Source organism: Aspergillus brasiliensis (genome assembly GCF_001889945.1).
Source record: "Aspergillus brasiliensis CBS 101740 unplaced genomic scaffold ASPBRscaffold_4, whole genome shotgun sequence".
Taxonomy (NCBI): Eukaryota; Fungi; Ascomycota; class Eurotiomycetes; order Eurotiales; family Aspergillaceae; genus Aspergillus; species Aspergillus brasiliensis.
This window is the reverse complement of record NW_027137445.1, coordinates 2,066,940-2,087,729: the sequence shown is the minus strand read 5'-3', so window position 1 is coordinate 2,087,729 and position 20,790 is coordinate 2,066,940. Positions and strand designations below refer to the sequence as shown.

Genomic DNA, 20,790 nt, shown 5'->3' with positions numbered 1-20,790 from the left:
TGCCACCAGCTATTATGACTATACATAGTAGTAGTTGCTGTAATGTAGTATCAGAGTTAACACATAATTCCATAGTATAGTCTATCCTTGTATCTAAAACATAACATGCCAAACCAACCCGAAATAACATCATATATACAAACCAGCATTGAGCACATATACACCGTAACTACTACTGACTAGTAGTATAGCATCACAACCGATGCTGCACCACCCCCATATCCTCCTGTTCGATCCCCTTCCCACTGCCAACAGCAACAGACTGAACCTTCAACTCCGCCGGAACAAAGTCCAAACCCGGCTCAGCGCCCACAAACTTCAACCTCCTACACAACTCCTTCCACGACTCCAACCCGCGTCTCGCATGCTCCGTAACCACGCCAGTCCCCTTCTCCGCCAGCGTGCGACTAAACAACTCCAAGGACACCCAGCCCTCGAATCCCGTATCAAAGAACGCCCGGGCAGTCTCCTCAATCGGCAAATAGCCACCGCGATCCTCCTCAAAGGCAAACAACCTCGCATTGCGGCTCCAATTCATGCGCACCGGCTGGCCCTCCACATGAAACGGATGCGTCTCATCCAACGGCCTCTCCAGCCTCTCACCATCCACCACCTGCACGTAAAACACCTTCTTGACATCCACCGTCTCGCGCAACTTCTTCAATGACGCCGCCAGATCCGCCTCCGCATTGACCGTCTTCCCGTCCTGCCGACCGGGGTGCGCATACACCCGACCCGCAAGGTTAAACGTGTCAAGACAGATACCAAAGTTAGGACGATCGACCGCCTCAACAATCTCATACGCCTCATCCCAGAGGTTGACGCGCGTGCCCCAGGCTAGTGCCTCGTAGACGAAGCGGAAGGGCGGGGACTGCGCCAGACCGATGTCCGCAAGGCGCTGGAGGTCACTGACGATGACGTCCCGGTCTCCGGTGGTTTGCTGGGCGGGGGCAAAGTTCGAGGGGACCTGGATCATGTCGGTGTCGAGGATGCGGGCGAGTTGGAACCAGGTGGGCAGTTTCACGGTCAGAAGGTACTCGGTTTGTTCGCGGTCGACGAGTCCTTCGTAGAAGCCAAAGGGTTGCAGGCAGATTATGGTGAGGTTGAGGGTCTGGCAGAGGGTGTGCACGGCGTGCGCGGCGGTGATGTGGCAGCCATTGAAGTGGGTGGATGCGTAGTGGTCCAGATCGTCGAAGAAGAGCTCGATCCCGCTGTAGCCATGACGGGCGGCTTCGTGGAGTTTCCAGGGGAGGGAGTGGATTCCTGGACGGCCCAGGGACATTGAGGCGATGCCGAGACGGTTGGGCATTTTGATTATATTTTCTTTTCTCAGTATTTTTCTTGATGTGATTGTTAAATTTGGCGGTGGTAGATGGGTTCAGATGAAGCTTTTATAGACGATACCCCAACTGAGGAGAAGATAAGGAATAAAAAAAGTACAACTTAAGCAATCAATGTGATTAGGCCGCGTCAACTAGTGGATGATCGAACCTTATCGACGATCCTATCTAGTTTCAATATGCTGTGCAACCGCAATCAAAAAAAGAAAATTGCAGAAATCAATTATTTGTGATCAGTCAAAAACAAACAGCGTACTTTTTTCTTCTCACAAAACAGGAACAGGAACAGGCATCATACTTTAACCATCCCATCCACATCCCATTTAGTTAGGGTTGATTGGTGTTCCCCCCCTTCCCAATGAAAACGAAACTGGGAATTTGACCACCCGCCCGCGCCCGCCGGCAAAGCGCTTTACCCGGGTTACGTTTTTCCGGGGGGTTATGAATCCCCGGAAATGTGGTCTGAGGGACGGGTGGGCCGATGTGTGTGTCCCGGTTCTTTTAACCCGCGGATGGCCCCGGAGCGGCAAAAGAGGAGACAGGAGGGTTTTATTTAACCTTTATCCATCCCTAGTTTACTTCTTCAGTTGTTCTTCTATATGGTCTGGTTGGAAGTTAACTCTGGTTGAGTCTTGGATGTGGCTGATGCCGAGAGAGTTTGTTTTTCTTTGACTTTTTGACTTTGAAACGAAAGTTGGCATTGGGTATACATCTTCAACAGTATGTTGACCTCTATCGGTCGCTAAGTACAGTACCATTCTAACTAACAATTTAGACATCTCCGCTGCAGTCTGCTCATACCTTCTGGCTGGTATCCTCCACCTGTTCGACACCCCCCTTGGTGTAGCCTGAATCTTCCAGGTCACGACGGAACCGCTCTTCGTCTTCGTGGATCTGTGCCAACACCTTCGCGTGGGCGCGCCACACGGGCTTCGTCTCGAACAGCGGGTCCATGTTCTCCAGCGGGATACCCTTGGTCTCCGGGATCAGGAAGAACACGAAGGGGATCGACAAGATCATCAGACTGGCGAAGAAGAAGTACACGCCGTAATCCATCTTGGCGAACATCTGCGGCGTGAAGCGCGAGATGAGGAAGTTCCAGAGCCAGTTGGACCCGGCGGCGCATGCCTGGGCCAGGGACCGGACGTTGGGATCGAACATCTCCGAGTTGATGACCCAGGGCGTGCCATTCCAGGAGGGCGTGTAGAACGCTGTCCACAGGTAGAAGAAGAAGATGGCTGCGACGCCACCCCCGTTGAGGTGGTCGCTCTTGTTGCGGGTTGGGTCCACGACTTTGATGTATGCACCCACGATCCACATGCAAATGGACCCGCCGGCGGCTCCGATTAGCAGCAGCAGTCGGCGGCCTACGCGGTCGATCAGGTAGAGCAGCCAGACGATGGTCACTACGGTCTTGACCACGCCGAAAATGCCGGTGGTCAGCAGGCTGGAGCTGCTGCCCTTCAACCCGATGCTCTTGAACACAGTCGGGCTGTAGTAGTTGATGGCGTTGATACCGGACCCGTTCTGCCAGAAGAAGAGCATGCTGCCCAGGAACAGCCGGTACAGGATGCGCTTGTTCGTCCAGGCCTCCTTGAGGGGCTTCCAGAAGCCGAGCCCGATCGTGGAGCGCTGCTGCTCCAGCGTCTGGTCGATGGCCCCGATCTCCTCGATCATGTAGATATGATCGGCAGGAATCTGGCGGATCCAGCAGAGGTTCTTGATGGCTTCCTCGCGGCGACCGCGCAGGAACAGCCAGCGAGGGGACTCTTTAACAAAGAGGATGCCGATAAGCAGCAGGCCCGATGGGATCAGCTGGATGGCAAAGGGGATCAGCCACTGCTTGTGGCTGGGAGCCAGGGTTTGCTCCACTCCGTACTGCTCGAGTCAGCTATGACCGTAGATTGTAAAAGAAGCTGTAGAGGGGACTTACGTTGATCCAGAAGCCAACGAGACCGCCGACCTGCCATCCTAGCTCGTAGACACCGACCAACCGGCCTCGAATCGCAGGCGGGGCCAGTTCGGAGATGTAGATGGGCGTGAAGTTGGAGCCAGCACCGACGCCCAAGCCAGCCAGCACACGACCGCCGTAGATCAACCCCAGACCGCGGTCGCCGTTGGCACCCAGCATCAGGCCCGCCCCCAGAGTGAAGATCACAGCGGACAGCATGAGACCCCACTTGCGGCCCCAGAAGTGGCCGATAGGATAGGCAAAGAAAGCACCGAAGAAGGCACCTGCCTGGTAGCAGGAGACGATATTGGCACTGACGAGGTTTTGTTTATCGGTGGACATGGAGCTCCAGTGGAACTCATTCTTGAAGGAGTCGAGGGAGATGGTAGTGCCGATGAAGGCACTGTCGTAGCCGATCATACATGAGGTGAAGGAGGCAACGGCCGCCAGGAGGTAGATACGCCAGTTGTAGACCTCCTTGGGCGTGGGCCGGTCCTCGACCATCGACAGGATAGACATGATGTCTGTCTGTCTGGACGAGAAGAGGATGGATGGGTAGCAGTTACAATGATGATAGAGGGAGATTGTGTATGCAACAGTCTGATAGAGACTTAGGGGATGGAGAGTCACCCGGCAGGGTTATATAGCCCTTCCCCGGACAATCGAAATCTGGGGTGCGGAGAAAGACTGGGGGAGGAGGCAAAGGATTACCCCAGATATCAGACTACGCCCAAGCGATTGTTGGGTAAAAACAAAGGGCGGCAAAACAATCTCTTCCTTGCGACTAGGATTCAACCAGAAGGATTCTCAAGAGCAGGGGAGGATAGCATGGGATGGGATAGACTTCTCAGGGCGAGTGGACGAGCCATGGACAGGCCTCGTGTTGCGCACTGACCTACACTGCAAATTTTCCGCCACCGGGGAGGACACAGTAGACACTAAACAGTAGACACAGACTGGGCAAGCCAGATAGGGCAAGGGAAACGAGAGCCATGGCGGATTGTGGGGAGGGTATAGGGGGGTGTAGGTAGCGAGCCAATCTGGTGTCTACGCAGATGAGTCTATACTGCTGTTGACTGGCTCCTCCGCAATCGGAGGACGATCTCGGGATGAGAAGCGAAGATCGCAGCGAAGAGCCAATGATGTTAGCTAATTCCCCACGGGGATGCACTGGCCAGACTGATGGTTGTGGGAAAAAATTAAACATGAGAGAAACGTGTGCACTCACGTGGACACAACCAGGGAGCGAATGATAGGCATTGTATTTTCACACATAGCCTAGCCTAGTAGGTCCTAGTGTACATGTATACCAGGAGTTACTAACCACTGCAACGCAGCTAGATGTATACACTAAACCAACAACAAGAACTACACCGAAGACCTAAACAGTGAGGACTAGATACTTCATGACTCGTTCACACTGTAATCTCGCCTACAGCTTCATATTTATACCTCCACTTTCATCAAATACATCAACTCGACAAATACACTACAATACCCCGCTCGGCACCTCGGCACCGCCCCCCGGCAAAGCGCTCAGCCCCGGCGTAGTCCTTAACCTACCCCAATACTTCCGAAGAATGAACCAGCCAAACCCTACCTACGGAGTAATTCAGGGACCCGAATGCATTACTCAGTGAGTGAGTAAGAAGTAAGAAAGAAACAAGTCTAGGCAAAAGTCAACCCCGATACTTTCTAGATATAACGAATGCAAGTCATACTTAAACCTCCACATTCATCTGGTAACTACCACCACCACAACCACCAATACTCATACATCCTCCCTCTACTACCTACCTACCTACCACCACTACAAACCACCTACACACATCCACAAAACCTAAACACACACACACTACTACAAAATGGACCTCCAAACCCCCACCCCCAAATCCATCCTCCTAATCAACGGCCCGAACCTCAACCTCCTCGGCACCCGCGAACCACACATCTACGGCAGCACCACACTCTCACAAGTCGAAACCTCCTGCGCCGAGCTGGCCACCTCCCTCTCCTGCACATTCGCCTCCTTCCAATCGAACCACGAGGGCGCCATTGTCGACCGCATCCACGAAGCACGGGGCAACGTCGACGCGATCATCATCAATCCGGGCGCGTATACACATACTTCGGTGGCGATCCGGGATGCGTTGCTGGGGGTGGCGATCCCGTTTATCGAGCTGCATGTGAGTAATGTGCATGCGAGGGAGGAGTGGAGACATAAGAGCTTCTTTAGTGATAAGGCGAGTGGGATTATTGTCGGTTTGGGCGTGCAGGGGTATAGGGTTGCCGTGGAGTATGTGGCGAGGAATTGGAAGGCGTTGAATGTGGTGGAGGGGAAATTGTGAGTGTTATACTATGGTATCATGATATGAGGGATGAATTTATGGATGGGGTGGGAAAAGTTTGTGTTATGTATGCTATGGTATGGTTTGGGTATACTATCGGTGCATTATGCATATATGTACAGTTCAGGTTGTCGTCACTCATCTCGGCTTTTAAGCCTGTCCTCTTTTTCTTCTTCCCTTCTTCCAGATGGGTCCTTCTTATAGGTGAAGTGATACCGTGCCGTATATCATATCTACAATGATCCATATACTATTCCTCGGCTGTCTGAAGCGGAGGTCGAGCGGATTCTGGATCGGGATTGCAGTCTGTCTGCGTTGCAAGTTAGTATCATTCGATACCTGCAGAAACAGCACAGTACATACCTTACTGCAGTTGGACTGAATATCAGGCCAGTCCTAGGGTTGAAATGAACCGATCAGACTAGCTGATCATCTCTTTCCCTCTGCTTGCGACCCGCGTCGAACCCCGCCCACCTCGCACGGTATCTGCTGCGTCTGCGCCAGCAAGAATGGTTCCACCTGGCTTGAATACGAGTACAGCTCTGGTACTCCCGCCTCGGGCACAAACCCGAGGTTCTGCATAAACTCCGGCTGGTTGTCCGTTCTGCACTTGTTAGTAAACATTACTTCTTAAGATTGTGACAAGCTCACTTTTCAGTCCCATCCAGCGACGCCAGTTCGTCAAACAATGCGTCCAAGTCCGGCGCAATCCGCGGTCGTCGCGGCGGCCCGTATCCGTCAATGTCGACAAACGATCCCAGATTGAGACTAGCATCACTGTATGGTGGTGGGTACTGTGGTGCAGTAGCGTGGAAAGGGGAGGTCAGGTCCGGCATCAGCGGTGTCCCTGTGTTGTTCATCGGTTTTGTAGAGGAGATGGAGGAGCGCGGATGGTGAGATAGAGGATTCGGGGGAACGGATTCTTTGAGTTGAGAGGAGGGATGGGCGGTCTCGCCGCCTTGGTTGATATTCAGTGACGGGGCAGGAGTGGGCATAGACAGTGCCACATTGTCTTCGACTGTGGGCGTTCGCATCCACCCGTTCGAAAAGAAGGCATCCGGTGTCGCCATGTTGGTCCGGTTGTCCTCCAACATGCTCACTCGTCGTGCCGGCTCGGCCGCGCCTGGCAGCGGAGCCTGAGCGAAAGCATGGAGCGAACCCGTATCACGGTTGGACAGGCTTCTTGGTCGGGCGGGTGCAGGTGTTATCGACGCGGCCAGGTCCGGTGTCTTCTCCGGTACAATCGTGTCAGGCCTGTCCTTGATATGCCAGACGGTCGCCAGATGTGCAGAAAAAGATTGAAGTTTACTTTTGAGGCCGGGGTCCAGTTCGAATGGCAGCGGTGCCGCTCGTTCTTCGGCCGGGAGCAGACCACCCCCGAGAATCAAGCCGAACGTAGGACAGGTGGCAGAAAGGCTGTAGTTTTCCATGTATGTCTGGAGCAACTGGAGCAGCCGTTTCGAGCTCTCCGTGGCCCGCTTCTTCAGCGGCATCTCGGCCATGTTCCGATCGCTTCGCTGCAATGCAAACTGCAAGCTCAAATTCGTAACGACGCTCTCGTACATCATCTCCAGTCCAAAGATATGCGGAGAAGCCACCTTTACCGGGGTCGTCTGAAGATCAACACGATAGCTTTTTGGAAGCGCCGAGACCCAGAGTTGGAGTTGCCGCTCCAGCGCCTCCAGTTGGGCGATTGGGCCAGCCGTCGTCTGTTTCAGACAACACAAGTCGTTCAGAATGCACATCAGCGAAGTGAGTCGGTTGAATGTGCTTAGGGCATGGAGAGGACCGCGGTGGAAAGAAGCGCGCGACGGCTCGACCGGGCGCAGACCCGTCTGGTCCTCCCACGGATGCCACTCCTCCAATCCGTCTTCGTTGATCGGGCCAATTTTGACGAGCTCTGCCTTGCGCAGCGAAGGCACCTGTCCCGTCTGCATCGCAACCAATGTCTCCAAGATGAAACAGCCCAAAAATACGTGCTTAGACCGTGGTGCACTCTTGCCTTCCTCCGCGCTCTTCGACTGCCCCGTGGGCGACTGATTCAGCCCGAGGCTCTGAGCAACGCGTACAGCCTGTCCTACTAGTAGCCATGCCGCCGACCAGTCCTGCTGGCCTAGCTTTACCAGGGACAGAATCAGCAACGCCTGCACGTGGCCGAGTTCGTGGTTTCCATTTTCCCCGGGAATGAGGCGTCTGGCCGTGGCATACAGCTGCGCTGGGTCGGGCCGGTCACCCGCAAAGTCGGTCAGTTGTCGCGTTGAGGAAATGGAGGCTTCCTGGATGGAGGCCAGGGTCAGGACAGCCCACAGCGCGGCGTAATCGCCAGAACCTGGTGATGTGGCGGAAATCTGAGCGTCGTCCTCATTGTGACGGAATGCTGTTCGTAAAATATCGTGCTTTTCAAGAATAGGAAACCAGCATTGTGTGTAGGAGAAGTAAATGTCTAACAAGGGCCAGGCGTTCGAGGGAAGTTTGGGGATGGGAATGGGAAGAGCCTGGTCGTGCGGGCATTGCGACAATCTACCCAGCGACAGGCTCGATGCATCCTCCCCGATATCGTTGGTTGTGGCCGTCTGAGTCGCGGAGTCCCGCGTAATCCGTACCCCGGCGCTCTTAGCTGTCGATACCGCGGTCGGGGTCTTGATGGGAGACACCACCGCCAACGAACCTTCTCGTCCTTCTCCCATCACCTCTGGCAGATTCCACTCCAGTGCTTCCGCTGAGAGCACACTGCTCCCTTCCGCGTCTTGCGGGGAATCAGTCTCGCCCGGTAACCGACTACCTGCTTGATCCTCTTCGGGTTGCTCCAGAAAGGTCAACAGTCGCTCGATCTCTCTCAGGACGATACTGTTTTTCCATGACGACAACAAGGTATCGGATCCCTCTGCCTCCTTGCCCATTGTTGCCAGATGGCTGGGAATATTGGCCGCCTTCAACAAGGCGCGCACCACCTCCTCACTGCCTTGGATCTTGTTGAAAACCAGCCCCCATAGCAACTCGAGGGTGCGAATATATCCGGTCGGAAGGCCTCGTTTTTTAGGATTGGCCTTGTAGGTACAGGGCCGCGAGAGCGAAGCGCAAGTCGAGCATACGGGCTGCACGCCATCGCATTTGTCCTTTTTGGAGCGACAGCTGTCGCAAGCTCGGGAGACACGTTGGCGTTTGGGGTTAGAGGCGAAGTCGTCTGCAGCAGGGCTCTGCTTGCTATTTTCCTCGACGTCCGTCAATCGCCGCTTGGACTTGCTACCAGGCCCGGAGGCTTGGCGCGTGTCGCTGTTCATGATCGTCTATCCAACGGTCCACTAGATGGTAATTCCGGACGCATGTTCATCTTCCAAAGAGTGCGGCCGCAGAGATGAATCCTTTGCCGGCGGCAGGTAGTACCTCATAAATTGGCCCTTGGAGGCCGGCCCCACCGCAGGAACGATTAGGCGAGGGCCAGTGAGCGGGCGAATGCGAAACACAAACAGGGAATGGGGGAGGAGACTAAAATGGTGGCGGTCAGATAGGACAGGGATGATGCGTAGACAGCTAATAGAGAATGGGAAGGTGGTAAAGTAGAGTGAGACAAAAGAACCGAAGGGGGGAAGAATGGATTATGGGAAAAGAGTAGAAGAGCGAGAGCGAGAGGGAGGGAGATCTAAGAGCGGAGAAAGGAAAAGTTGGCCGGACATGACGGGCTGGAGGAAAGTTGGGGAAAAAGCCGGCCCTAACTGCTTACCCGCGGGTGGGAGAGCGTCAGCGCCGCCCCATGGCCACTTTTGCTGCATCGCGATTGGGGAAACTAAAAGCTACTGTGGTGGAAAGTGTAATGGCAGAGAGGCCCAAGAGGCCCATCAGAATCCACGGATTGGAAACGCTAAATGCTCCCGGTGGACAAGATCGAGTAAAGCGCCAGGACTGGGGAATCCATTTGGTAATACGAAACCAATTATGAAGCCTTTTTGTGTTGTGTGGGTTGTGGATTGTGGGAATCATAAAGGGATAATGTGGGAGGTTTTGCCCAGGTTCGGGAATTAGGAAGTTGTCCGAATAGCCCGGGGGATGAGAGTGGAAGAACTGGGGGAAGAGAAGGTGTGGAGAGCCATTCAGATTCCAGCATTTCAGACCCTCAACTAGACTACTAAAGTTAACCCAGTCAGTTGTCGCATGGCATTTCCAGCCGCACCCAAAGTGCGTGTGCACTCAGTCAGTATTACTCTATGTAACTAAGGTTGCTGCCTGGCAGTCTCTGGGGATTGGCCTCTCTCCCCGCGGGGTAATGTCCAAGTAATCGTCCGTAATTAATGCAGGACAAGGCACAAGGCACATCCACATCCCAATTAACTAACTCAATCTACTGCAAAGTACTAAACTTTCCTCAACAACTTAGCAACTTAGCTGTTACTTGTTCGGCCGCCGGAGCCATTCCGGGTCATCCGGACGTGGCGGTAACAGTAGGTACGAAAAGTCATACCAAAAATACCGCCCAGCGACGGCAGAGCCTTTGTCCGCAACCACTTTTTGCTCTCTCCAAAAAGTGTATCCACTCGCTCGGCAGTCGTTTCTTCCCCGCGGTTCGATCGCACTTCGTGTTCCTCTCAAACAGTTCTTACTATTCTCCATCTCCACCTTCTCGTCAAACACACCGGTCCCTCCTTTCCATTCCTTCTTCGGTCCTGCAGCCACTCCAGGTTCGTCTTGTCCCCCTCCCCTTGTATCTACACTACACTACTTCCCTAGCTCATGTCTCCCCACACTCTTGGGTCTTGAGTGTTTCCCACCCTCTTCTCATTATTACGTCGCTCACTCGAGTAGTTGGTTTGCTCCTCCGCAGGCTCATTGTGACCGTCTCAAACCAATGCTCACCATCGATTGCGCCCGGTCGGTTCTGCAGGAATTACTTCTTGACTCTCGCGTCCTACGCCATGCGTGGGTCTAACAATCGCCTGCTTCTCAGTATTGTGATTTCTCGTGTATAGCCGGGGAAGAAAAACCTTGTGCACGACATGTCCATCCTCGTGAATCCGCCCAAACGCAAGCTAGACGAGCTGGAAGGTCCGGTCGAGCAACAGAGTAGCAGGCGCTTGTCGCATCTTTCCTTTAACTCGAATACCCTCCATGCAGTAGACCCTACGCCCGGCGACGATGCTCCTCCACGTCCCCGTGTCAATTCCGCCCCGCAGACGGAACACTCAGAGGCATCGCCATGGCTGAATGCTTCTTTACGTGAGCTGAATTCCAATCGTCAGTCGCCAGTTTCCTTTGACGGGCCTTTCCAGGCTCAGAGGAAATTCGCTCCCAATGCGTCCATCGTGTTGACCGGAATCCGCGGCACGGGAAAGTCCAGTCTAGCGGTCATTCTGGCGGCTACGTCCGGAAGGCGACTGATCGATGCAGACCGGTATTTCCAACAGGTGACCGGTCGTACACGCGCTTCCTACAAGAAGGAGTTTGATTTGGTCGAGTATCGTCAGCAAGAAGCCAGGGTGATGGAGTCCATGCTCTCCGAAAACCAAGAGGGTTGCGTCATCGCATGCGGGCCAGGTTCCATGGAGCGCAGTGGGCAGACGTTGCTGAGGGAGTACGCAAAGACCCATCCAGTCATCTACATCCTGCGAGACCCCGAGAGCATCCAGTCTTACCTGAAAGCGTGGAACACTGACAAGGTTCGTCGTTTTCTGGAACTCTCGGGCCCCATCTATCGCGCCTGTTCCAACCTCGAGTTCTTCAATGTCTCCGAAAAGGGCATCGCGGACCACCCACTTCCAAAGGACGGTCACCAAGACTCGCAGCTGGAATCGGAGCTTGATCAGCGAGTGCAAGCAACCACTCCTTTCCTGACGCTCAAACAATTGCAGCGTGATTTTCTTTGTTTCATTGCGTGGGCGACGGGAGACCCCACGGACCTCAGCCGCCATAACTCATCCTTCCCTCTGTCCATGCAACCAGTCGAATCGCGCACCTGGACCTATGCCGTGACCGTCCCTATCTCGTCCATGTTAGAACGTGATTTAGATATCGAGGAGCTTGAGTCGACCTCCGATGCGTTTGAGCTGAAGCTGGATGTGGCCGAGCCACCTTCCTCCCATCTTGGTCTGGACTCGAGTTTTGCCGATACCATTAGTCGGGCGATAGCCAATGTCCGACGGAACACGGTCGTTCCATTAATATACCATGTGGAGAGTAATGTAAGTCGTTATGGCTTGGGCGCAGAACACAGGGATCCCTTGCGACGGTCGGATGCAGAGTACCTCAAGTTAGTCCAGCACGGTCTACGGTTAGCCCCGGAGTTTGTGACAGTAGATATGTCCTACGACGACAAAGTACTTTCACAGGTCATAGCTTATAAAGGGTCGAGCAAGGTGATCGGACACTTTGCTGCTACGCAGCCACCAACGCGGGGCTGGGATAACGCCCAGTATATGGAGCTCTACGAGCGAGCCAAAAGGATAGGATGCGACATGGTTCGGCTGACACAGCCAGCGGTAAATATTGACGATAACTTTGCCGTGCAACGCTTTCGCGACTATATCAAGTCTCTTCCTGCCCCGCAACTGCCTGTCATCGCGTACAACACAGGCCCGTTGGGCCGGCTGTCCTGCTGCTTTAACCCGACTCTGACCCCTGTCACTCACCCATCAATGGTCGCCGAGACGCAATCGAAAGGATTGCCGTGTATCACCCTGCGTGAGGCGCAAGAGGCTCTCTACGCCTCTTTCACGTTGGATCCCTTACACTTTTTTGTTTTCGGTGCCAACATCACCTACAGTCTGTCTCCCGCCATGCACAACGCCGCCTATAAGAGATGCGGAATGCCGCATCACTATAAACTTCACCAGTCGTCGTCCCTGCGAGGCCTCAATGAGTTGGTGGAGAATCCGCATTTTGGTGGCACCAGTGTCAGCCTGCCGTTCAAAACAGAAGCCATTCCGCTGCTGCATTCCATGTCTCCACATGCTCGAGCCATTGGCGCCGTGAACACGCTGATTCCGATTCGGAGGCTGGAAGACAAAGCTCTCGACTCCGATAATTCCTCGTTGTACATGGAGAAGAGTCGCGCAGGGCCGATCAAGGCCTTGCACGGAGACAACACCGACTGGATCGGAATTGGCAATTGTTTCCGGAGAGGCTTGTCACCCGCGAATGCGATCCGCCCGTCGTCCACTGGGCTCGTTATTGGCGCCGGTGGCATGGCGCGCGCCGCCATCTACTCCATGATCCACCTGGGAGTGCAGAATATCTTCGTCTTCAACCGGACACTAGCGAATGCCGAAAAACTCGCCTACCATTATAATCGCCAGAATCTCCCTTCCCTGGGCCAGGCCGGATCGGCGGCGCGGCCTCAAGTGCACGTGCTGCGGACCTTACAAGACAGCTGGCCTGCCAACTACAAGCAGCCGACGGTCGTCTGCTCGTGTATCCCGACCCACAGCATTGGGGGGCAGCCGGCCCCGAACTTTGAAATGCCAGTGCAGTGGCTCGAAAGTCCGACGGGTGGCGTTGTTGTGGAGGTTAGTCCCAATTCTACTCTAATTACGCCCTGTATTTTGATTGATACTAACTCGTATGCAGCTGGCGTACAAAACGCTCAATACCCCATTGATGAAACAAATCCGAGCACTTTCGCACCGTGGCTGGGTGGCCCTGGACGGACTAGATGTCCTCCCAGAGCAAGGTTTCGCCCAGTTCGAGCTGTTTACAGGTCGCCGGGCGCCACGACGGCTCATGCGAACAGTAGTCTTGAAGGAATACGAGGGCGAAGAAGGTCAATACGACGAGCAGGCCATCCAAAGCCGGATCGAGAACCTAGATGGACAACCGACCTGAAGTGCTCATTGGCCCAGAATATGCCATGCAAAAGCCCCAGCTGTCAAATGTCGCATATGAAAAGCCACCATTGGCTGCCCGTCTTCGGCATGCCCGTACCTGGATGGTCCGTCAGTCAGCATGCAGCCACTTCCGCGGGACTTTGTTCTTTTACCACGGTGGCATGTGGACGAGCAATGCTCGCTGAACACGAGCACGCCCGCCCCAGGCATGGACACACCAGTCGCCGCGGACATTGCAGCAAACGCAGCATGACGACCTAGCACTGCCTGCCCTGCCCATGATATGATATTACTTATGATGACTATTACGTACGTATCATCAAGAGAACACGACTCGATTATCTTTCTCTATACTCCAATGACAACACATAATGAAACAATAAATGCCAAGAGCTCCTCTCCAGAATCAGAATAGTAAGCAATGCGTAGAAATTCCTTCCTACAGTAATGGTACTCTGTGCAATGTAGACGAAATTTTAGTAAAGAATAACTAACTTATCTCGAAGCTGGATCTTATTTCCAAACTAGATAGTATCTTGTAGTTGGGCACTTCACTTCAGATCCGCACATTCTGTTACTATTTCCGTTCAGCTTATTGTACTTAGTAGTAGTAATAATCGTGCTTTGGATTCCATGATACAAGGTGAATTGAGTGTGTTACTATTTTTGCTTACTACAGTATTTATTTTGCTGCTTGAGTATTTAGTCTGTATTACGATTGATCCAATGTCTGGACATGCCGCCAGGAAATTGGGAGACTTTTCAGATAGTGTGTGCAGGCTACACAAGTTGATAACTAATTTTAGATGAGTGATGCCTGTTTTGCTCTATCACTAGATACAAAGGTATGTCAAGAGAAAGTTTATTGTATTATTGAGGTTAAATCAAACATGTCTCTTAACAGGTAGGCTATGGTAGGTAAGGTAATTTCATTCATTCCAGGCTTCACAGCGTTGCAACACCCTGGGGCTGTGCAGTCTGACGCAGGTAAGGGCGTATTAACTATATGAATAGAAAAGCATTAATTGCGATCCCAACTCAATACACCAGTCTAACAATACATGGATGTCCCAATCAGGTTTTTATTAACCCAGCCTTACTTCAGCTGCACAAAGTTTCCGCATGCCAGGCGCGAGTTGTCCGCCGCATGCACGACCAGTGAGCGATTCCCAAAGAAGGCAGGCTCACCTTCCACATTGGAAAGGAACCAGTCCGAATACGTGGTGCTGAACACCTCGTTGTTCGGCGCCCAGATCGGTCCATGCTTGCCACTGAGATCGCCCACTTGACAGGTCTCAGGCGCGTTGATGTCGCAGGGGGTGGCATCGCCCCGGCCGTAAGGGTCTAGGTGGGAGCCGGTGCTGTAGCAGTTTCCGTCCTCGGGGACGGGCTTTTGGTGGATGTGGTAGACTATTGATTTTCATAAAATTCATCAGTATGGTTGTGTAGGCTTGTTATTAACTCAAGGTTTGGGTTTGGGTTTGGTCTCGTGTGGAAACTTTAGACACACGCCCCATATGATGTATGGATAGTAGAAGATGAAGGCGCGGGAGGAAAAGGGAGACGTACCCAATTGCTGGCCATTATCGGGAATTCCCCAGAACTGCGCCGAGACGAGGACGCCCACATTGCTAGGGGTAGGGAAGATGGTCACAGCCCCGCGAACCGTGGTGTTGTCCTTGGGCTGTAGCTGGGCGTGGAAGACCAAGTCATCGTTGTCTGTGACGACGGGAGCATTGGTGCTTGCGCCCTGGGCCGTGCCCGTAGCGGAGAGGCACAACGCCGTGACGGTCGCAAGGAGGGTGGATTTGAATAGCATCTTTGTTTTAGCAAGCGAGTTTGGCTCTCTAAGAATGCGTAGGTGAGTTAGTGGGTGGTGAGAGGGTTTGAGCAGATTTGCGACGGATTTACAGGTTGGATATAAGTATATACCTTGATGCAGGAGCAGAATGATGGTACCTGACCGAAGAAAGAACGACGATCGCGGTTAACAATGGATGAATCCAGCGAGTCGGTCGTCTGGGTCTTTGTTTTGCTGCAACCCCTCGTCGCCCCTTGATTCCGGGGCCGCTTTATAAGGGACCATGCATGGTGTAAGGGGACACATTGAGGTGAGACAATGACCCATTCACCGCGGATGTGCTGAATCGGTGGTTGCATCCCTTGCCATGATCCGGATTCGTTGGTCCGGATTGGGAAGCGAACGTGGATGCCTGGGAATTATTGGCATGACCGTGGGGGGTGTCAGAGAAACGGTTTGAGGCAGGTTACACCAGCATTGTTCTGCTAAGGAGTCCTTGTAAAATTGTACCATCAAGCGAGGATAATTGAATTTGGTGACTTTGCTGTCAAAGTTGTCAAGGGCAAGGTTAATGTTGATTGCACCGCTGTCACAGGGTTAAGATTGATTATAATGGCTGGTATTAAGTTCACCGACTCTACACATTTGCCCAGAAGGTTCAATAGCGATCCCACTTGGCTTCTTTTCTTTTCTTTTCTTGTTCCTGTTTCAACCTCCATTATTCCTGTCTCTGCTCTACTCCTTGAGTACTTGTGAGCAGCCTCAGATTACTGAGCATGGGGGCAAATATGTAAATTGTCTGATGAAGCAAGCTCTGAAAAGCAGCTGTGGAGGCCCTGGGTGTAAGACAGAAAGTCCTAGGTTGAAATAATGTCATGACTCTGGAAGCAGAATGGTATTTTCAGTGGCATGACACATTTCATAGTCTGTCTGGATTGACTTGATAGTCGGCAAAAAGTCCATATTTCCACAACATCCTAGACAGTGTCTAGTGGTGGATGGAAATCAGATGTCGTTAAAAGCTTGTAGTATTTTTCGGTGGTGCAAATTTACCAATGAAATACTTACTTGACATATTAGAAAGCAAGCCAACATAACCAGGATCGTATACTTACCAGCTAGGGATATTGTAGCGAAAATGGAAGGGTGTCGACTTCACCGCAAAGGGACTTGCCATGCTTATCTTTGGCAGACAGCCATCGATCCTGCTTCATTAGTTCGGCAGTATTTCCCACACAGTAAGCGAAGACCGAGTATAACTTCATCAGGATGGCGATGGAAGACATCCAGGCTATGCGGGGTAAGAGTGCCGAGGCCCGGTAGATGCATCCTGTCGACTCTGGATAATTTACCGATTTGGACAATTTAAGCGCTGCACGATCGCCTGGCCCAGACTAAAATGGATGTTGAAGGATCGACAGCCACGATGGATTCCTATCAGTGACAACTGACAACTGCTGCTGCTGCTCAACACTCCACTCGGGACTGCCACGAAATACGCCCATACACCAGTGGGACTCGAGGCGAGGTCTCAATATGACCCATCATCCCCGGACTTCTTTGCGGTCCACTGCATCATGGCTCGGAGCATGTCCACCTGCTACTTCCTCCGGGCGGGCGATAGAATTATGGGTCTCGAGTGGAGAGCTCGGGGTATTTATACAACGAGGGGCTCATAGCCTCATACATCTTCAACTTGATCCTCTCGCCCCAACGGTCCATCTCTCGTCAACTTCTACGGAGATACAGTGACATTGAATTCCGTCCCGCCATGTCTCTTGCTCAGAACAACTACGTGATCCGACTCCCCAAGACACCATCCTCCATCGGTCCGCTAGATCCGCGAGCTATTGCTCAGCGATGGATCACCGACCTGGAAGTCCTTCTCGCCACGGGGAAGTATTCGCAGCTGGCAGGACTCTTCCATGAGGACTCCTGGTGGAGGGACATGCTCGCATTGGGCTGGGACTTTCGTACCATCCAGGGATGCGCAAAGATCCAAGAGTTCCTGGCTGCCAATCAGCCTCGCGCGGGCCTTTCTGCCCTGCGTCTGCAGCACGAGGGCAAGTTCCAGCCCCGGATGGAAAGCCCCGTGGAGGGACTGAGCTGGATAAACTCCATCATCTTCTTCGAGACTAGTGTTGGACGTGGCTCTGGGGTCATTCATCTGACGCAGAACGATGCAGGAGAGTGGAAGGCATATGCGATGTATACAACTCTGCAGGAGTTGAAGAAATTTGAGGAACCTTTGGGCGTCAGAAGAGCAGAAGGAACCACTGAGTCGATGCCCGGTGGACTAAGCCAGGGCAACTGGCTGGAGCGACGCCAGAAGACAATCGAATTCAAGGAAGAAGACCCTACGACCCTTATCATTGGAGCTGGTATGCAGACCTTACCTTTCCACTACAGTAAAAAACAAGCTGACTGGTAATTCTTTAGGCCAGGCAGGTCTCAATATGGGCGCTCGGCTCAATTCTCTCGGGATTTCGCATCTCATCGTCGACCGAAACGAACGTATTGGAGATAACTGGCGGAAGCGCTACAGAGTGAGCTCCACTCTCTATACGTATGATTTGACTCGCCATCTGACCTGTGTATAGACCCTCGTGACCCATGACCCTGCAGAATTCACCCATATGGCCTACCTCCCCTTCCCGAAGAACTGGCCTCAATTTACCCCCAAGGACAAACTAGGCGACTGGTTCGAGGCTTATGCCCTGATCATGGAGTTGAACGTTTGGCTTCAAACCTCCATTAAATCAGCCGACTACGATGACGCCCAGAAGCAGTGGACCGTGGTCCTCGTCCGCGGTGATGGAAGTGAGCGAACGCTGCACCCACGTCACCTAATCTGGTGCACCGGTCACTCAGGCGAGCCCTTGGTTCCCAGCTTCCCCAACCAGTCAGAGTTCAAGGGCACAGTATACCACGGCAGCCAGCACAACGATGCATCCCACCACGATGTAGCAGGCAAAAGGGTTGTTGTAGTCGGTACTGGCAACAGCGGCCATGACATTGCGCAGAACTTCTGCGAGAATGGTGCACAGGTGACTATGCTGCAACGACGCGGGACCTATGTCATTACCGTGGAGAAGGGTATCTTCATGATGCATGAGGGCCAACACGAAGATCACGGGTACGTCCAAGTTTATCTGTCTCCGATTTCGCACCCCCTACTCACCCTTGCAGACCTCCCACCGAAGAAGCCGACCTGCTGCATGAATGTCTTCCTTTCGCGGTCCAATTTGCCCTGGGCGAACACTTCACCAAGCGCGTGGCGCATGCCGAGCAAGAACTCCTCAGCGGCCTGGAAAAGGCTGGTTTCGCACTGGATTTTGGCGTCAACGGTGCTGGTCTTGGCCGTATATATATGACTCGCGGCGGCGGATACTACATTGATGTCGGCTGCAGCCCGCTCATCGCCTCGGGCCAGATAAAGGTCAAGCGTAGTCCGGAAGGTATCTCTCACTTTACAGAATCGGGCCTCGTCCTGAAGGACGGGTCAGACTTGCCTGCCGACATCGTGGTTCTCGCAACTGGATACGATAATATGCGCACAACGGTACGGAAAGTCCTAGGCGACCGGGTTGCAGATCGATGTCGCGATGTCTGGGATCTAGATGAGGAAGGTGAAATCAACGCGGTACGTACTCTTTCCATCTGCTGAGTAGTTGTTATCACTAACCAGTTTCTCTATAGATGTGGCGCCCCAGCGGACACCCTGGGTTCTGGTACATGGGCGGAAACCTTGCCTTGTGCCGGATCTATTCCAAGTTTTTGGCCCTGCAGATCAAGGCTATTGAAGCTGGCTTGGTGAGTCAAAATGAGCAGGCACAAATTCTGGCGAAGTTGTGAGTGCTACGCCGGTAGGATGAAAATTTCTTACGGGTATAACAATGCTTCCCGGTGTGGATAGAAGGAAAGGTAAAGTGGGAGTTAGCGTTAGCGTTCAGGTTTAGATAATTGCTAGACTATAACTAGGGAATGATCATGATACTCTACAATGACAGTACGGAGTAGATGAGGCGCATCTTCTATCCTCGGCTTACCATAATATGCACAGCGACTACGTAACGAATCTACCTGTATTGGAAGGTATATTTCCGTCGCTAAGTAAGCCAGAGCTAAGCAGAAATAAATTGATTCGACTAATATACCTAAAAAGCAATGACTAGCTATCCATCGACTATCCAGACCTTCAAGTAGTAAAGATATGATGGTTCACAACGGCCCGCATGCACAACCACCAATGTTATGCACCTGACTCAGCAAGTGCAAATTAGGGCAGCACTAAACCCAAACCCGCTAGACCCATCCACACACAAAGCGGAGTAACGGAATTTCTCGCGGCCCTCGCAAGTGCGGCGCCGGGCTTGAATTTCTTCTTCCCTCTTTTGATCTCTTGACCCGATATTCAGCGCAGAGCCACACCATAAGGATTTCAAGTTCTTTTGGAAGACTGTCAGCACCATGTCTAAGATCACAGTCGGTATGATACATCTACCTCTTATCCCCGAATAAAATGTGTGGATATGTATTTTGATGACAGAAGACTAACTGTAAAACAGCCGGAGTGCGCCAGAACATCGAGCAGCTGCTCAACTACTCTCAGAATGAGAAGAAGAGGAACTTCCTCGAGACCGTCGAGCTTCAGATCGGTCTGAAGAACTACGACCCCCAGCGTGACAAGCGTTTCTCTGGTACCATCAAGCTGCCTACCGTCCCCCGTCCCAACATGACCATCTGGTATGATACCATCTGCGAATTATCCCGAAGGGAGAGAATAGGAATAGGACAAGGAAACTAATAAACGGATATAGTGTTCTTGGTGACCAGCACGATCTCGACCGTGCCAAGCACCACGGCATCGACGCCATGTCCGCCGATGACCTGAAGAAGCTGAACAAGAACAAGAAGCTCATCAAGAAGCTTGCTCGCAAGTACGATGCTTTCCTTGCTTCCGACACCCTCATCAAGCAGATTCCCCGTCTCTTGGGTCCTGGTCTCTCCAAGGGTAAGCATATACTTCCTTTCCATAATATCTTTCTCCTTATGCGATACTAATTAACGATCAGCCGGTAAATTCCCTACCCCCGTCTCTCACGCCGAGGACATGGCCAACAAGGTCAACGAGGTCAAGTCCACCATCAAGTTCCAGCTTAAGAAGGTTCTCTGCCTCGGTGTTGCCGTCGGCAACGTTGGCATGACTGAGGACGAGCTCGTCGCCAACACCATGCTGGCCATCAACTACCTCGTCTCTCTGCTTAAGAAGGGTTGGCAGAACGTTGGTAGCCTTGTCCTTAAGGCTACCATGTCTCCTCCCAAGCGTCTGTACTAAGCGGGTCGCTTTTCTTTCTCTTTAAAAAGAAAAAGTTTATGTGTCACGCTGGGGTTATTTTAGGGACTGGGATTATGGGGTTATGTTTTTGATTCGGGAATTCGTATCATAGTTTAGCTACTTATGGTGTGGATTCGAGAAATGTGATCCTGGGTTTTGGTCTCTATTTTGTGCTTTTGTTGCTCTTGGGGAAAGGATAAT

At 52.6% G+C, this 20,790-nt stretch overlaps 8 protein-coding genes across 8 annotated transcripts; 4 read left to right on the top strand and 4 right to left on the bottom strand.

Moving 5' to 3' along the window:
- Positions 1-49: 49 nt before the first annotated feature.
- On the bottom strand, positions 50-1,620 carry ASPBRDRAFT_41515 (sugar phosphate isomerase/epimerase family protein). Its single transcript, XM_067624584.1, has one exon. It carries the CDS (start codon positions 1,307-1,309, stop codon positions 194-196), a length of 1,116 nt encoding a protein of 371 aa, XP_067481047.1. The 5' UTR covers positions 1,310-1,620; the 3' UTR covers positions 50-193.
- A 315-nt stretch (positions 1,621-1,935) lies between these two features.
- Positions 1,936-3,810, bottom strand: ASPBRDRAFT_28977 (sugar porter family MFS transporter; the record flags this gene model as incomplete). The annotated part of the gene is made up of 3 exons (XM_067622588.1): positions 1,936-2,082; positions 2,142-3,218; positions 3,274-3,810. The coding sequence occupies 3 exons, from the start codon at positions 3,808-3,810 to the stop codon at positions 1,936-1,938; spliced, it is 1,761 nt and encodes a 586-aa protein (XP_067481046.1).
- A 1,346-nt stretch (positions 3,811-5,156) lies between these two features.
- ASPBRDRAFT_194708 (type II 3-dehydroquinate dehydratase) lies at positions 5,157-5,639 on the top strand (the record flags this gene model as incomplete). Its single annotated transcript, XM_067620787.1, has 1 exon — positions 5,157-5,639. The coding sequence occupies one exon, from the start codon at positions 5,157-5,159 to the stop codon at positions 5,637-5,639; it is 483 nt and encodes a 160-aa protein (XP_067481045.1).
- Positions 5,640-5,827: 188 nt separating this feature from the next.
- ASPBRDRAFT_517014 (putative C6 transcription factor QutA) lies at positions 5,828-9,075 on the bottom strand. Its single transcript, XM_067626779.1, has 3 exons — positions 6,291-9,075; positions 6,003-6,243; positions 5,828-5,949 (listed from the first exon to the last, which is right to left on the bottom strand). The coding sequence occupies exons 1-2, from the start codon at positions 8,918-8,920 to the stop codon at positions 6,069-6,071; spliced, it is 2,805 nt and encodes a 934-aa protein (XP_067481044.1). The 5' UTR covers positions 8,921-9,075; the 3' UTR covers positions 5,828-5,949; positions 6,003-6,068.
- On the top strand, positions 9,076-9,777 carry ASPBRDRAFT_517013 (uncharacterized protein). Its single transcript, XM_067626778.1, has one exon. It carries the CDS (start codon positions 9,231-9,233, stop codon positions 9,657-9,659), a length of 429 nt encoding a protein of 142 aa, XP_067481043.1. The 5' UTR covers positions 9,076-9,230; the 3' UTR covers positions 9,660-9,777.
- Positions 9,778-10,627: 850 nt separating this feature from the next.
- ASPBRDRAFT_28974 (putative quinate pathway repressor protein QutR) lies at positions 10,628-13,448 on the top strand (the record flags this gene model as incomplete). Its single annotated transcript, XM_067622586.1, has 2 exons — positions 10,628-13,132; positions 13,194-13,448. 2 exons carry the CDS (start codon positions 10,628-10,630, stop codon positions 13,446-13,448), a joined length of 2,760 nt encoding a protein of 919 aa, XP_067481042.1.
- A 909-nt stretch (positions 13,449-14,357) lies between these two features.
- On the bottom strand, positions 14,358-15,400 carry ASPBRDRAFT_205976 (putative cytosolic Cu/Zn superoxide dismutase). Its single transcript, XM_067621762.1, has 2 exons — positions 15,020-15,400; positions 14,358-14,860 (listed from the first exon to the last, which is right to left on the bottom strand). The coding sequence occupies exons 1-2, from the start codon at positions 15,267-15,269 to the stop codon at positions 14,547-14,549; spliced, it is 564 nt and encodes a 187-aa protein (XP_067481041.1). The 5' UTR covers positions 15,270-15,400; the 3' UTR covers positions 14,358-14,546.
- Positions 15,401-17,022: 1,622 nt separating this feature from the next.
- On the top strand, positions 17,023-20,589 carry ASPBRDRAFT_122481 (uncharacterized protein; the record flags this gene model as incomplete). The annotated part of the gene is made up of 9 exons (XM_067617520.1): positions 17,023-17,632; positions 17,691-17,797; positions 17,852-18,387; positions 18,441-18,894; positions 18,951-19,102; positions 19,670-19,740; positions 19,820-19,997; positions 20,072-20,265; positions 20,327-20,589. 9 exons carry the CDS (start codon positions 17,023-17,025, stop codon positions 20,587-20,589), a joined length of 2,565 nt encoding a protein of 854 aa, XP_067481040.1.
- Positions 20,590-20,790: the final 201 nt, after the last annotated feature.